The sequence below is a fragment of the Euprymna scolopes genome, chromosome 31, assembly GCF_053919585.1.
Source record: "Euprymna scolopes isolate OS-2025 chromosome 31, ASM5391958v1, whole genome shotgun sequence".
In the NCBI taxonomy this organism is placed as follows: domain Eukaryota; kingdom Metazoa; phylum Mollusca; class Cephalopoda; order Sepiida; family Sepiolidae; genus Euprymna; species Euprymna scolopes.
The window spans coordinates 42,642,975-42,657,111 of record NC_136512.1 but is presented as its reverse complement, the minus strand read 5'-3'; the positions used below and the strand labels follow the sequence as shown (position 1 = coordinate 42,657,111).

Genomic DNA, 14,137 nt, shown 5'->3' with positions numbered 1-14,137 from the left:
TCTGGTTATCACAATATGTAACTTTGAATTTGCTTTTTTTTTTTTTTTTTTTTTGTGTAATATCAGTGCTAATAAAGTTAGCTGAATTTTTTGTGTAAATGAGGCAATTCATTTCTACTCCGTTAATTTTTACGTCAGTATTGACTAAAAAAAATTTTTTTAGACATCAATAAAAGACGATGGATTTATACTTTAAACGTTGTGCTTGATTGGTTTTGAAAGAAAAATAAATAAGAAATTTTAAAAAGAAAACTTTGATATGCAAACTTTAGTGAAATGTCCATTTCAACCCTACCACCACCACCCAACACACACACACATGGTAATTAGTTTTCCTGGTTGGGCAGTATGAACTCGAGTATAACTGGAGGCCACAAACATAACATTTTCTTTAGGGTGCAGCATGATCTCCGTGTAGTGTTCACTGGAGAGAGAGGGAAAGGGGACAAGGAGGTTGACTGAGAGAGGTGGGGAGAAAGAGGTCAAAGATGAGTAAGCCTATAGTAGAAGATTGTATTTTCTTTTCTGTTCGGGTCATTTGAAGTGTAGGAGTGTGAGTACTTAGCACAGTGTTAACACGTGCTTGTATGATATACATATGATATACATATGATATGCATATGATATGCATATGATATGCATATGGTATGTATGTGATATGCATATGATATGCATATGATATACATATGATATGCATATGATATGCATATGATATACATATGATATGCATATGATATGCATATGATATGCATATGATATACATATGATATGCATATGATATGCATATGATATGCATATGATCATATCATATCTTATCGCAATAGAAATTAACCCATCGCATGGCGGTGCTGTTTGCCTCCTTAAGGCCTTGGTTTGAGCAATGAGGACCCAATCAACAGTTTTCTCTAAGGTGGTGCATCGTTTGTACCTCTCCACATGGACATAAAGGTGAGATATCTAGGCCCCACTTGTGGAGATTGTCTTTCGTTTTGCATATCATATCATATCGGAAATATACCCATCTGATATGATATGCATATGATATACATATAATATGATATGATATACATATGATATACATATGATATGCATATATGATATGATATACATGTGATATACACATGATATGATATACATATGATATACACATGATATACATATAATATGATATACACATGATATACATATGATATGATATGATATACATATGATATACATATGATATGATACGATATGATATGATATACATATGATATACATATGATATGATATATATGATATACATATGATATACATATGATATGATATACATATGATATACACATGATATACATATGATATGATATACATATGATATACATATGATATACATATGATATGATACGATATGATATACATATGATATGCATATATGATATGATATACATATGATATACACATGATATGATATACATATGATATACATATGATATGATATACATATGATATACATATGATATACATATATGATATGATACGATATGATATGAACTAGATTGTTTCTTTGCCATCTTTAGGATTAAGTGTTGCCTGTTTGCAAGCAATGACTAACTCTTGCTGTTTATTCTTTTGTCGATATAATTTGATTCATATCCAATTATAAAAGCGTCTTCAATAAATCCATACCTTACTTGGACTGTTGTCGTTACTTGAAAGCTAGTTTCGCATTATAATCTTCTGAAGACTGTTTTTAATCCTTCACGTGCTGATTAGCAGATGGTAGTTAATACAAAAATTTATGCCTGTACTTTTCACTGATGATACATCCAAAATGTACACAGCATTTTCACAGTGAGAAACATCAACATATATCAATATAATGACATGCTGCATTATTACAGGAAGTTCCTTCACGAGGAACTGAACTCAAAACCTCTCACTTAGAATATCTCTTAATCATTCTGTTATGTGTTCAGTTCATTATCTATTGTGATTTGCTGGAATTTATAAACTTAATGTCTAGTATTAGGTATCCCAAGCGAAACTTTAGTTATAGTCAGCTAACGTACATCCCAATTTCTGACAGAGAGCTACCGGAAGCGGTGACAAGGCAAATTAGTTCCTTCACTTTATTGTTCTTTAGTATTTCTATTGTGAAACGATTTATTGAAATAAAATATAAGAAAAGAACAATATTGAAAAGTATGCAATAAAAATTAACAAAATTATACAGATAAAAATAACCGTTTTTATTTGGACTTTTAATAACAAAATTTTAAAAAAATAAAACTTTTTATTTTATTTGAAATTTTATAAAAAATATATGCTCATGAAATGATAAAAATAAGTTTTTTTTAATTTTTAGAAGAAAAGTTTTTTTATTTAAATTTATGACAAATATATGTTTATAAAAAATAAAATTATTGAAATCAAAATAACAAATAATTTATAGGTGTGCGAGAATAAAGCTAAGGAACTGGTTTGCCTTGTCACCACTTCCGGTAGCACTATGCCGAAAATTAGGAAGTACGTTAGTTGACTATAACTGAAAATTTTATATTCGTTATATCTAAAAACCTTTTATGTAATTACATAGATATTTGCCAAACATAAAAACACTACATTTATTTTGATAGCTCAAATAGTCACCAATTCTTTTTTTTTAGAAAATTTGCTTTCTTGTGTGCAATTGGTTCAAAAGTCATTTTTTATGATACATAAGTAAAAATGTAGACTTCAAACAAAATTTCCTTATGAAAGTAACGTCATCTTGTGTAAATCAAAGTAATGAAACAATAATAACATTATTTTGTCGATTTCTTTTCCAGTTTCAACTAATTATTTAATATATTCTTTAATGAGATTTCAGGAAATAAATTCCTCAAAACTCTATAAACATTTTAAGATGTTGCCGTCGTCATGAATAAAGATTAAAGTGATCATGATTTACTCACCATGTTTTTCTTGAATTGAATTATTTACTGAAAAGAAAAAGAAAGAAAGAATTAAAACCATGAAAAATAATCCCAAGGGTAAAAAAAAAAAAATAAAAAAAAAAAAAAACGCAGAATCAAGAAAGGAATAAAAGGTTTGAAAATTAAATCTTCATAATCGCAGAGCGAAATCTTAATCAAATATCAATTAATTCATCCTAATTACATTTCTCATGTTACAGCGAAAAAACAAAAAATAAAAGAAAGAAAATGATGACTCCTGGAGGAACTCCTCCCTAGTTTCCTTCCACCTTGTTTGTTTCTGACTAGGCGTGACCATGTATGACCTAGTTGGCAGTTAAAGTCGTCCTTCCACAGAGTCTTTAGCCTTTTCATGGCCTTTTCTATTGCCTTAGTGTTCATTCTGTCACCGAAAGTGTCTATCGTTTGTCTGGAAATCTTGAAAGGTGATTTGTCAATCTATGTTTAGTCGGTTATGTTGTTGTTGTTGTTGTTGTTGTGGTGGTGGTGGTGGTGGTGGTGTCGTTTACATCAGTTTGCTGTTTGATCCACATGTTCCATTTTGCATTGTGCCATTCTTAGATTTCAAAACTAAGTGTGACAGACCAACACACAGATAGAGACTCTTCTCGCTTTTCTAACTTAAGAATATACTTTTGCGATGCACTTTCATGCTTGCACAACAAAATCTAGGGGTGATGTGTGAGAATGCATCTAAAGAAAAAGTATCTGTAATTTTTAATCATAAGAATTGGAATTGGAAATCAATCATCAACATAAGATAATTAAATTTAGATTCTATTATAAAATTAGTGATTTTTTAGAGCAATTACAACTGTAGGATATGAGCTATAAAAAACAGACTGAAATGTGTGATTTTGTTTTTTGATATAAAAAACTAAGTTATTTATCAATCCAACTGTTATGTTATGTAAAGCCAGTTACAAAAATAAGAAAGCTTTAATGTTAAATCTTCCTTCATGAAGTCTTAATGGTTTCATTTCGAATCATATGTGACCATATAGGTAGCCATCTTGGGATTTATTCCTCTTTGCTGGCAGACAATTAGAATGGGATTTGGGGAATCAATTACAGAATCGCTAATGTAAAATGGAATTGCTTTATCCAATCTTCAATCTAACATATCAAGTTATCTAGTCGGATTTTCAAAGTCAGACACAACTAACAATCTTTCTGAAATATGGATACTTGATTTTCATGAGCTTATTTTTTAATTTTTTTTTCTTTTTGTGATTTTATTAGTATGAACATATTTTATTTCGCTTCACTTATTTTCTGAATATACTTATTCCAGATAAGAAACTTAGATTGAAGATATTTTCATTTACTCATTTTAAACAGATTAAACTAATTTAACTCTAGCCAAGTCTTTATTTATCCCTCTTTCTTCAGGTCTATTTTTATCATTTTCTTTCATATTTCTATTACATTAACCTGTGAACTGAACCTGTGAACTGAACCTCTTAACTAAACTGTTTTATATCTACTAATCCAAAACTTTTGATTCTTTCAGCGTTACCATACTGTTGAAGTCTCCTCTTCTGCACACATCCCCATATACTGTCCAGATTTAATCTTCCACTGAGGCCTTCAGAACTAAATCTATCTTTAAGATCCACATTACACATCCATCATATCATTCTCACATCATTTCATGCAATGCATGTCCTCAACCCTCGCTGCCTAGGGTTTCACTTCCATACATCTCCACACTAGGTACACATGCCTGAAAGACTCTTCCTTTGGTCGACAGTGGTAACGCTCTGCTGGTTAGTAATATCAGTAACTAGTATGGGGACGATTAATCAAAATCAGAACTGGAAATTAGAAAAATCGGAACTTTTTGCGATATCAGAATCAGTAACGAAATGGGAAAATTTTGATCAAATTTCCGATTCCAAAAACGATTCCTGTTTAATTTTTTCTTTACAAAAAATAAAATAAACACAGATGAATTTATTTATTAGAATTTTTTCGTTTATAACATAAAACTAAGGGGCCACAGAACTGCAGGTTATAACTCCCATTCTCAGATTTAGCATTAACACTTCAAGTCTAATGTATTTTTATTAGTCAGTTATGGTAAACAAAGTAAACATTCTAGAGTTCACTTGTCTGGACCCTTTGCACTTATTTGTAAACTTCCTGAAACAGGAAGTTCACAGTTGATTGTTAAAAGATTTAAAATGCTCTGGACAAGGTTTTTCAATTTCGGATACTTGTTGTTTGGTCGTTGGCTTCTTCTGAATTAATTATTATTTTATTGCATTTTTCACTTTGGACACAAGTGAAAAATATAGATGAAAATCTTACAAGGAGTTCATCAAAATCGTGGATAAAATACATAAAGGGGAAAAACACTTTGAAATTTGTCCAATTAAAAAAAGAAATTATATTTACATTGAAAAGTACCCCCACCTCCAGCAAAAAGAAGAATGAGATGCGGATATTTGTTAATGCAACTAAAGGAACAAAAAAGAGATGAAAACAAATATGCACCAAATACATGTTACCAAATACATGTTACCAAATACATGTTACCAAATACAAGATAATTAGCTCTTCTACCTATCTAGATAAGTTTATTTGTGTTTAAAAGCTTTTTCTAGTTCTAAACAAACAAAGTGTACACTGTTAAGTTAGAACAAAAATAAAAATGGCTACGTTATGCATAAGAATCCTTGATAATCACTTAAAATCGGAAATTAAACAATACGCTGGTAGAAATACATCAAATAGACGTCGACAATCGTGCAAAAATGTAATTTCCAACCGTTAATTTGTTTAATTTTCAATTTTGATTCGATTAGATTAGTGGTAAAAAAATTTAATGAATATCTCTAAAAAGTTAAAAATGGACTGAAAATGATTATAATTTTCTGTTAAATTTATATTTTAAACTTATTTCCTACTCAAAATTCTAAAATAATTGTTTTTTTTTTTTTAAATATCTAAAACAGGTAAAATATAATTTTGGGGGAGTGATTTATCTAAAGATGTTAATCTACAAATTTGCCATTATTGGTGTTATTATTTTTATTTTATTATTATTATTGGTGTTATTATTTTTATTTTATTATTATTGGTGTTATTATTGTTATTTTATTATTATTGGTGTTATTATTGTTATTTTATTATTATTGGTGTTATTATTGTTATTTTATTATTATTGGTGTTGTTATTATTATTTTATTATTATTGGTGTTATTATTATTATTTTATTATTATTGGTGTTATTATTGTTATTTTATTATTATTGGTGTTATTGTTATTTTATTATTATTGGTGTTATTATTGTTATTTTATTATTATTGGTGTTATTATTGTTATTTTATTATTATTGGTGTTATTATTATTATTTTATTATTATTGGTGTTATTATTATTATTTTATTATTATTAGTGTTATTATTGTTATTTTATTATTATTGGTGTCATTATTGTTATTTTATTATTATTGGTGTTATTATTGTTATTTTATTATTATTGGTGTTATTATTATTATTTTATTATTATTGGTGTTATTATTGTTATTTTATTATTATTGGTGTCATTATTGTTATTTTATTATTATTGGTGTCATTATTATTATTTTATTATTATTGGTGTTATTATTGTTATTTTATTATTATTGGTGTTATTATTGTTATTTTATTATTATTGGTGTTATTATTGTTATTTTATTATTATTGGTGTCATTATTATTATTTTATTATTATTGGTGTTATTATTGTTATTTTATTATTATTGGTGTCATTATTATTATTTTATTATTATTGGTGTTATTATTGTTATTTTATTATTATTGGTGTTATTATTGTTATTTTATTATTATTGGTGTTATTATTGTTATTTTATTATTATTGGTGTTATTATTGTTATTTTATTATTATTGGTGTTATTATTGTTATTTTATTATTATTGGTGTTATTATTATTATTTTATTATTATTGGTGTCATTATTATTATTTTATTATTATTGGTGTTATTATTGTTATTTTATTATTATTGGTGTCATTATTATTATTTTATTATTATTGGTGTTATTATTGTTATTTTATTATTATTGGTGTTATTATTGTTATTTTATTATTATTGGTGTCATTATTGTTATTTTATTATTATTGGTGTTATTATTGTTATTTTATTATTATTGGTGTCATTATTGTTATTTTATTATTATTGGTGTTATTATTATTATTTTATTATTATTGGTGTTATTATTATTATTTTATTATTATTGGTGTCATTATTGTTATTTTATTATTATTGGTGTCATTATTATTATTTTATTATTATTGGTGTTATTATTATTATTTTATTATTATTGGTGTTATTATTGTTATTTTATTATTATTGGTGTCATTATTATTATTTTATTATTATTGGTGTTATTATTGTTATTTTATTATTATTGGTGTTATTATTATTATTTTATTATTATTGGTGTTATTATTGTTATTTTATTATTATTGGTGTCATTATTGTTATTTTATTATTATTGGTGTCATTATTATTATTTTATTATTATTGGTGTTATTATTGTTATTTTATTATTATTGGTGTTATTATTATTATTTTATTATTATTGGTGTTATTATTGTTATTTTATTATTATTGGTGTTATTATTATTATTTTATTATTATTGGTGTCATTATTATTATTTTATTATTATTGGTGTTATTATTGTTATTTTATTATTATTGGTGTTATTATTGTTATTTTATTATTATTGGTGTTATTATTGTTATTTTATTATTATTGGTGTTATTATTGTTATTTTATTATTATTGGTGTTATTATTGTTATTTTATTATTATTGGTGTTATTATTGTTATTTTATTATTATTGGTGTTATTATTGTTATTTTATTATTATTGGTGTCATTATTGTTATTTTATTATTATTGGTGTCATTATTATTATTTTATTATTATTGGTGTTATTATTGTTATTTTATTATTATTGGTGTTATTATTATTATTTTATTATTATTGGTGTTATTATTGTTATTTTATTATTATTGGTGTTATTATTATTATTTTATTATTATTGGTGTCATTATTATTATTTTATTATTATTGGTGTTATTATTGTTATTTTATTATTATTGGTGTTATTATTATTATTTTATTATTATTGGTGTTATTATTATTATTTTATTATTATTGGTGTCATTATTATTATTTTATTATTATTGGTGTTATTATTATTATTTTATTATTATTGGTGTTATTATTATTATTTTATTATTATTGGTGTCATTATTATTATTTTATTATTATTGGTGTTATTATTATTATTTTATTATTATTGGTGTTATTATTATTATTTTATTATTATTGGTGTCATTATTATTATTTTATTATTATTGGTGTTATTATTATTATTTTATTATTATTGGTGTCATTATTATTATTTTATTATTATTGGTGTTATTATTATTATTTTATTATTATTGGTGTTATTATTATTATTTTATTATTATTGGTGTCATTATTATTATTTTATTATTATTGGTGTTATTATTGTTATTTTATTATTATTGGTGTCATTATTATTATTTTATTATTATTGGTGTTATTATTATTATTTTATTATTATTGGTGTCATTATTATTATTTTATTATTATTGGTGTTATTATTATTATTTTATTATTATTGGTGTTATTATTATTATTTTATTATTATTGGTGTTATTATTATTATTTTATTATTATTGGTGTCATTATTATTATTTTATTATTATTGGTGTTATTATTATTATTTTATTATTATTGGTGTCATTATTATTATTTTATTATTATTGGTGTTATTATTATTATTTTATTATTATTGGTGTCATTATTATTATTTTATTATTATTGGTGTTATTATTGTTATTTTATTATTATTGGTGTTGTCGTCATCGTCATCTGTATATTGTTTTTTCTTTTTACAGTAAATTAAATCGGTCTAATAACCCATCAAATCTTTATACTTGGGAGAAAAAATACAAACGTTCTTTCATAGAGGGAAGACATAGAATAGTTAACAGAGCCTACCCCATATCTCTTTGTTAAAAATGGTTTTCTAAATAGTAACATTTAAGAAATATATTTAAAAAGATCTATTGTAATATACGCCACCTCCACTTGTAAGTGTATTTTATTTTTTCATTTTACAAAATATATGTGGCGATTACATGGGTGGTTTGCCGTTATTTGAACATTCTGATAAACTATTAAATCTGTAATTAAATATTTCAATTTTTTTTTTTTAAGAATTGATACTTGTATCAGAATCGGGAATTTAAATCGGAATCAGTAATTGTATCAGAATCGAGAAAAATTTTGGAATCGTCCCATCACCAACAGTAACAGCAAGTAGCTTTTATTACTTCATCTCCTAATACTTGCAATCAAAATCACATTAATGCCTGATCTACCCTTTGATTTAATGGTATCACAAAGTAACAAAACTTATTGGTAACTCATAACTTTGGCATCAAGAATGCAAGAATAGTCAACATGAAATAAATTTGTAAATATGTGTGTGTGTGTGTGTGTGTGTGTGTGTGTGTGTGTGTGTGTGTGTGTGTGTGTGTGTGTGTGTGTGTGTGTGCATAGTAATGTTGTTTTTGTAAACAGAAATTGAAACCTCACTAAAGTCGTCTGTGGTGTTAATTACAAGCATGAAAGAATAAGTGCTTTTGTTTGGAAAGCACAATCGTTGCCCTAATAAAAAAAACAATAACACACAAAAAAAAAACACTCAATATCTTCAAGTAATATGGAAGAAGAGAGGCTTTAATTTGAGAAGGAATCCAAAGGAAAAAAGAAAGAGTATCCCCCCAACCACCATCACCACCGCTACAAAGAAAAAACAACAAATCTTTAGCATAGAAAATTGGTTGGTCATCATAAAACAATTCTCCCTTCATCAATTCAATCGTAAATATGGAACACATCCTTTAATAGCTTTTCTAACGCTGCAAATATATGCTTTGGTAAATGGTGAATCATTTATGTAAAAAAAGAATACTTAAAAAAAAAATTTACCAAACAAGTAGATTTTGTTTTCTAATTGAAATTTCTTCGTTAGGTATTTTTTATTATTGGGTTACCATTTATCAAGGCCAAGAAGGTTCATAAGGCAGAACGATGACGAACACTATGGAAGTACTAACAGTGATCAATACTATGAACTGGTTATTACTTACAGGAGCGGTTTACAACAAGAATATGCTGAGGTTAGATTTGAAGACGCTACAGTTGTAATCGGCAGGGAAGCAGTTCCATAGTAATGTGTACGATGGACAGAAGATCTGTCTGTGTAAATTCTGTCTGATGCTAGGCACATGGAATGATAAAAGTAAGTTTTTTTTTGTGTGGTAGAAAACGAGTTCTTGTTATGAATACCTTGTGGGAAATGTTAAGATTAAACTAAATAAATTAAAAAAAGCATTAGTAAAACAATTTAAAGGGACATTTTTGGAGTCTCTCTCTCTCTCTCTCTCTCTCTCTATATATATATATATATATATATATATATATATATATATGTGTGTGTGTGTGTGTGTGTGTGTGTGTGTGTGTGTGTGTGTGTGTGTGATCCACATACAATACTGTTTTGCTGTTTCACAGCTCATCAGTGCGGCTAAACAGGCAACTGCCTCAAGGATCGAAAACCCCAAATGACAGTCAAGGCTTCTCACCATTGCGCTATACCACTGCTGCTGTGTGGGGTAACGAATTAACGATGTTTGACATCGTCCAAATGCCTCCGCTCGATTTGTTTACACAAAGAGTATATTTTATTATTGCAATAATGGCAAAAAGACCGGTTTTGATGTTCATGATTAAAAGTGGGAAATAAAAAAATTAGGGGTGGGGGGCGTTAACTGGTTTCACCCTCACTTTTCGTAAGCTGAATCGAGGGATTTCCTTTTTTTTATTAATAAAATCGATTGAAATAGGAGACGATACGTTTAAAATAAAATGGGAGACGATACGTTTATCAAAAATAGCAATACAGTGTATTAGAAAAAAAAAACAGGATACACTATATGTCTAAAAAAAACAAAACGATACGTATGATATCACCTAGAGACTGATCACATTCAAACTTAAGAGACGTTCTCTTCGCTTGCAGAGAGAAGGCTTCTTCAAGCGAACATTAATAATCTCCAAGATCTTCAGGTGATAGATCGAATGAGCAAGACTCAGAATAGTGAATAAGTCAGTGCTAAAGTTCGTGGCACATGCCGGGTTTTTTAAGCAAATGTACAGCTATAGAAGACCCGAACATGTTAATAAGAACGTCTACTGGTAGGTAAGTCCCAGACTATTCACGTTCACTTGAAGAAACTTTCTCTTTGCAAAAAGAGGGAATGTCTCTTAGGTTTGAATGTGATCAGTATCTAGGTGATATCATACGTTAGACATATAGTGTATCCCGTTTTTTGTTGTTGTTGTTGTTGTTTTTTTTTTTTTTTTTTTTTTTTTTCTAATACACTATATCGCTATTTCTTTAAAACGTATCATCTCACATTCTGGAATTTAAATTTTATCAAATTCATTTTTTTAAATGTTTATTTAAATCATTTATTATTTTCTTGTGGTAACGAAATCTATATAGACTTTTCCCTACAAAAATTCGCCAATTTCGTTTCATTGTAAAAGTACAAATAGGTTTGTTTTTACACATTTTTTTCTTCTAAAATTTTTGTTAATAATCTTTGTAATTGAATTGAAAAACAAATCAGTGATCGTCTGCTTCTTGTTTACATTTGCAAATAAAGCTATACTACTACTACTACTACTACTACTACTATTACATTGAGTTTGGACGAATTATTACCCTTTTCATTTAATACATGCATAGGCTATATGAGCTATCAAAGATGTAACAATTGGAGTATTTTCTATTTTCTTTTTATTGCTATTTATAAACTGCCATAAACTAAAAGGAATAAAAAGTAAAAAGAGGGGAAAATAGTTTGTATTGATGGAAACAATGTATTCTCCGCTGGAACTGTGTTAAATGGTATACTTTATACTGTTACATGGTATACATGTTAGTCACTGGATCTTTATCAGATACATTTTTTTCGACAACATTGTATTAAATGTAAGAACATATCTGCGACTGAACCATAGTCGTGTAGTGGACGTTTCTCATCGTTTTCAATATTGATCTTTTGCTCAATGATATTAGCCACTGGAGTGCTAAAACACATCCTGTTTATTTCGATTAAACCATCTATATATATAAAAGCGAAAATGTATGTGTGTATGTATGTTCGCTTTTCCTCGATGTCCACGAAAGGCTTCTTTCAGAGAAGCGCTTGCTCGCTTCACAACTTTTTAAAACTTTTTATATCATCTATAAATTGTAATTGTCAGAGTTACCCACGGAGCTCGCCTGTCTATTTAATTTTATTGACTTTCAAACGTTAATTATTCCACATTTCCCGCATCGGCACGCGTTTCGGTATAAAAAAAAAGCGAAACTCGACTCTAATCACAGCCCGAAAGCCAGTTTGTTCAATGTCGACTTCGTCATATCAGACTGTAGGTTTCACTTCGCTCCTCCTAATAAACAGGGAGCGGGTTTTTAAAAACAAACAAACCGATTTATTCAAAACTGTCCCGCACAAAATCGTAACTGCTGAATACCTATCGCCGTCACGTCAATCAAAAACGCGCACCTGTTTTTTTTTTTAACACTTTACTATTTTCCAACTGCACGTCGTCAACGCTTCGGGGTTTTTTCACATACCCCGTAAAACACCCGGGCAACGCCGGGTACCCCTCGCTAGTTTTTTTATAAATGATAAAGCATAACAGTCACGTGTGGGATTACAAAATTGTGTTGATAAAATATGTGTTAAAATTGGAATACTGTCTCTAAAATTCAAATTTTGTTTCATTGTATAGTTCAATTAGTGAAACGATCGTAAAACTTCAAAATAAATGAGTTAAATCAATCACATGTGGTCGATGCATATAAATAGTCTAGTTCTGATATCTAATCTTTCTCATATAAAGATTCTACATGCTAAACAAAGACGACCTCTTTTATGATAACGATCAAGTAAGCCAAGACTTTCCATCAAAATTCATACCATTAATAAATAAACTTTATAAAATTTATTCAATCAGGATGGTAATATAGAAAATTCACCAAGTGAAAAAAGAGACCTGAACAGGATTCGAATGAGGAAATCTATTGAGTTGGCATTGCTTTAAACCATTCGGTCAACGAGTCTACATAAAACATGGAGTGAGAATATATAGTTGAGGATAAATTTCTTTGTTTACTTATCTCTGCTTAGCATACATCTAGAGAAAATGTGGAAGATATATATATATATATATATATATATATATATATATATATATATATATATATATATATATATATATATATAAAGGATTAGTATTGGCTAAAGAGAGCTTGATATGGGTATCTAAATCTAAAACGGTCCTAATTATCGGGTTTGAAATTGACGGTACCAATGACTTGTCCCATCTAAAAGCTTTCTGTAAACAATATACATATTCTTAACCCCTTATAGAATTGTAGTGGGAGTTGATTAATGTTGGTGCTTCATGGAGATTGGCGAGAACTATTTTAGAGTAGCGCCTGTATTTATCTGACTGAGCTTGCTCAAAATGAAGCTGAAAAGAGTCATCAGAGTTCCATCTAAAATGCCGAGATTTTCTCTACAATTAAACTCATTTATTTAACAGTTTCATTAATATAAAAACATAAAAATGTAAGGCAAGTTGGTTCGTCAGGCATGTATTATATAAATGTAATTTAGTTCAGATCTTTATTCTCGAATGGGAATCTGTATCTCACCTCCCGCCAAGTTATCATAATTGTTAGGTTTGCATCTCAGCTAGAACAAAATTATACTCGCGCAACAAGTATTTGTACGGAAATGACTGAAAAAACTGAGTATGCACAGAATTGTTTGAATTGCCCGATGTATTTCTACATAAGTTTTAACATGCCTGTCTTAGCCAACCGGAACACAGATTAATCACTACGCAATAAATTGCAAAAAAAAGATACAAAAGAAAGTAGATCTTATCATACAGCATAAATAATCGGTTTTTTAATGATGCAAATATGAGTGTCAATCATGAAAAATACAGCTTTACACAGAACAAATCATTCAGTTTGGTTCCGTAG

At 27.5% G+C, this 14,137-nt stretch overlaps 1 protein-coding gene across 1 annotated transcript in view; it reads right to left on the bottom strand.

Moving 5' to 3' along the window:
• The window catches only part of LOC145255716 (transmembrane protein 132C-like), a 429,514-nt gene that overhangs the window by 281,766 nt on the left and 133,611 nt on the right, over window positions 1–14,137 (bottom strand). Inside the window, exon 2 of the mRNA XM_080114311.1 lies at window positions 2,934–2,960. Within this exon, the coding sequence (XP_079970437.1) occupies window positions 2,934–2,960 (27 nt within the window). The remainder of the gene's footprint in view (window positions 1–2,933; window positions 2,961–14,137) is intronic.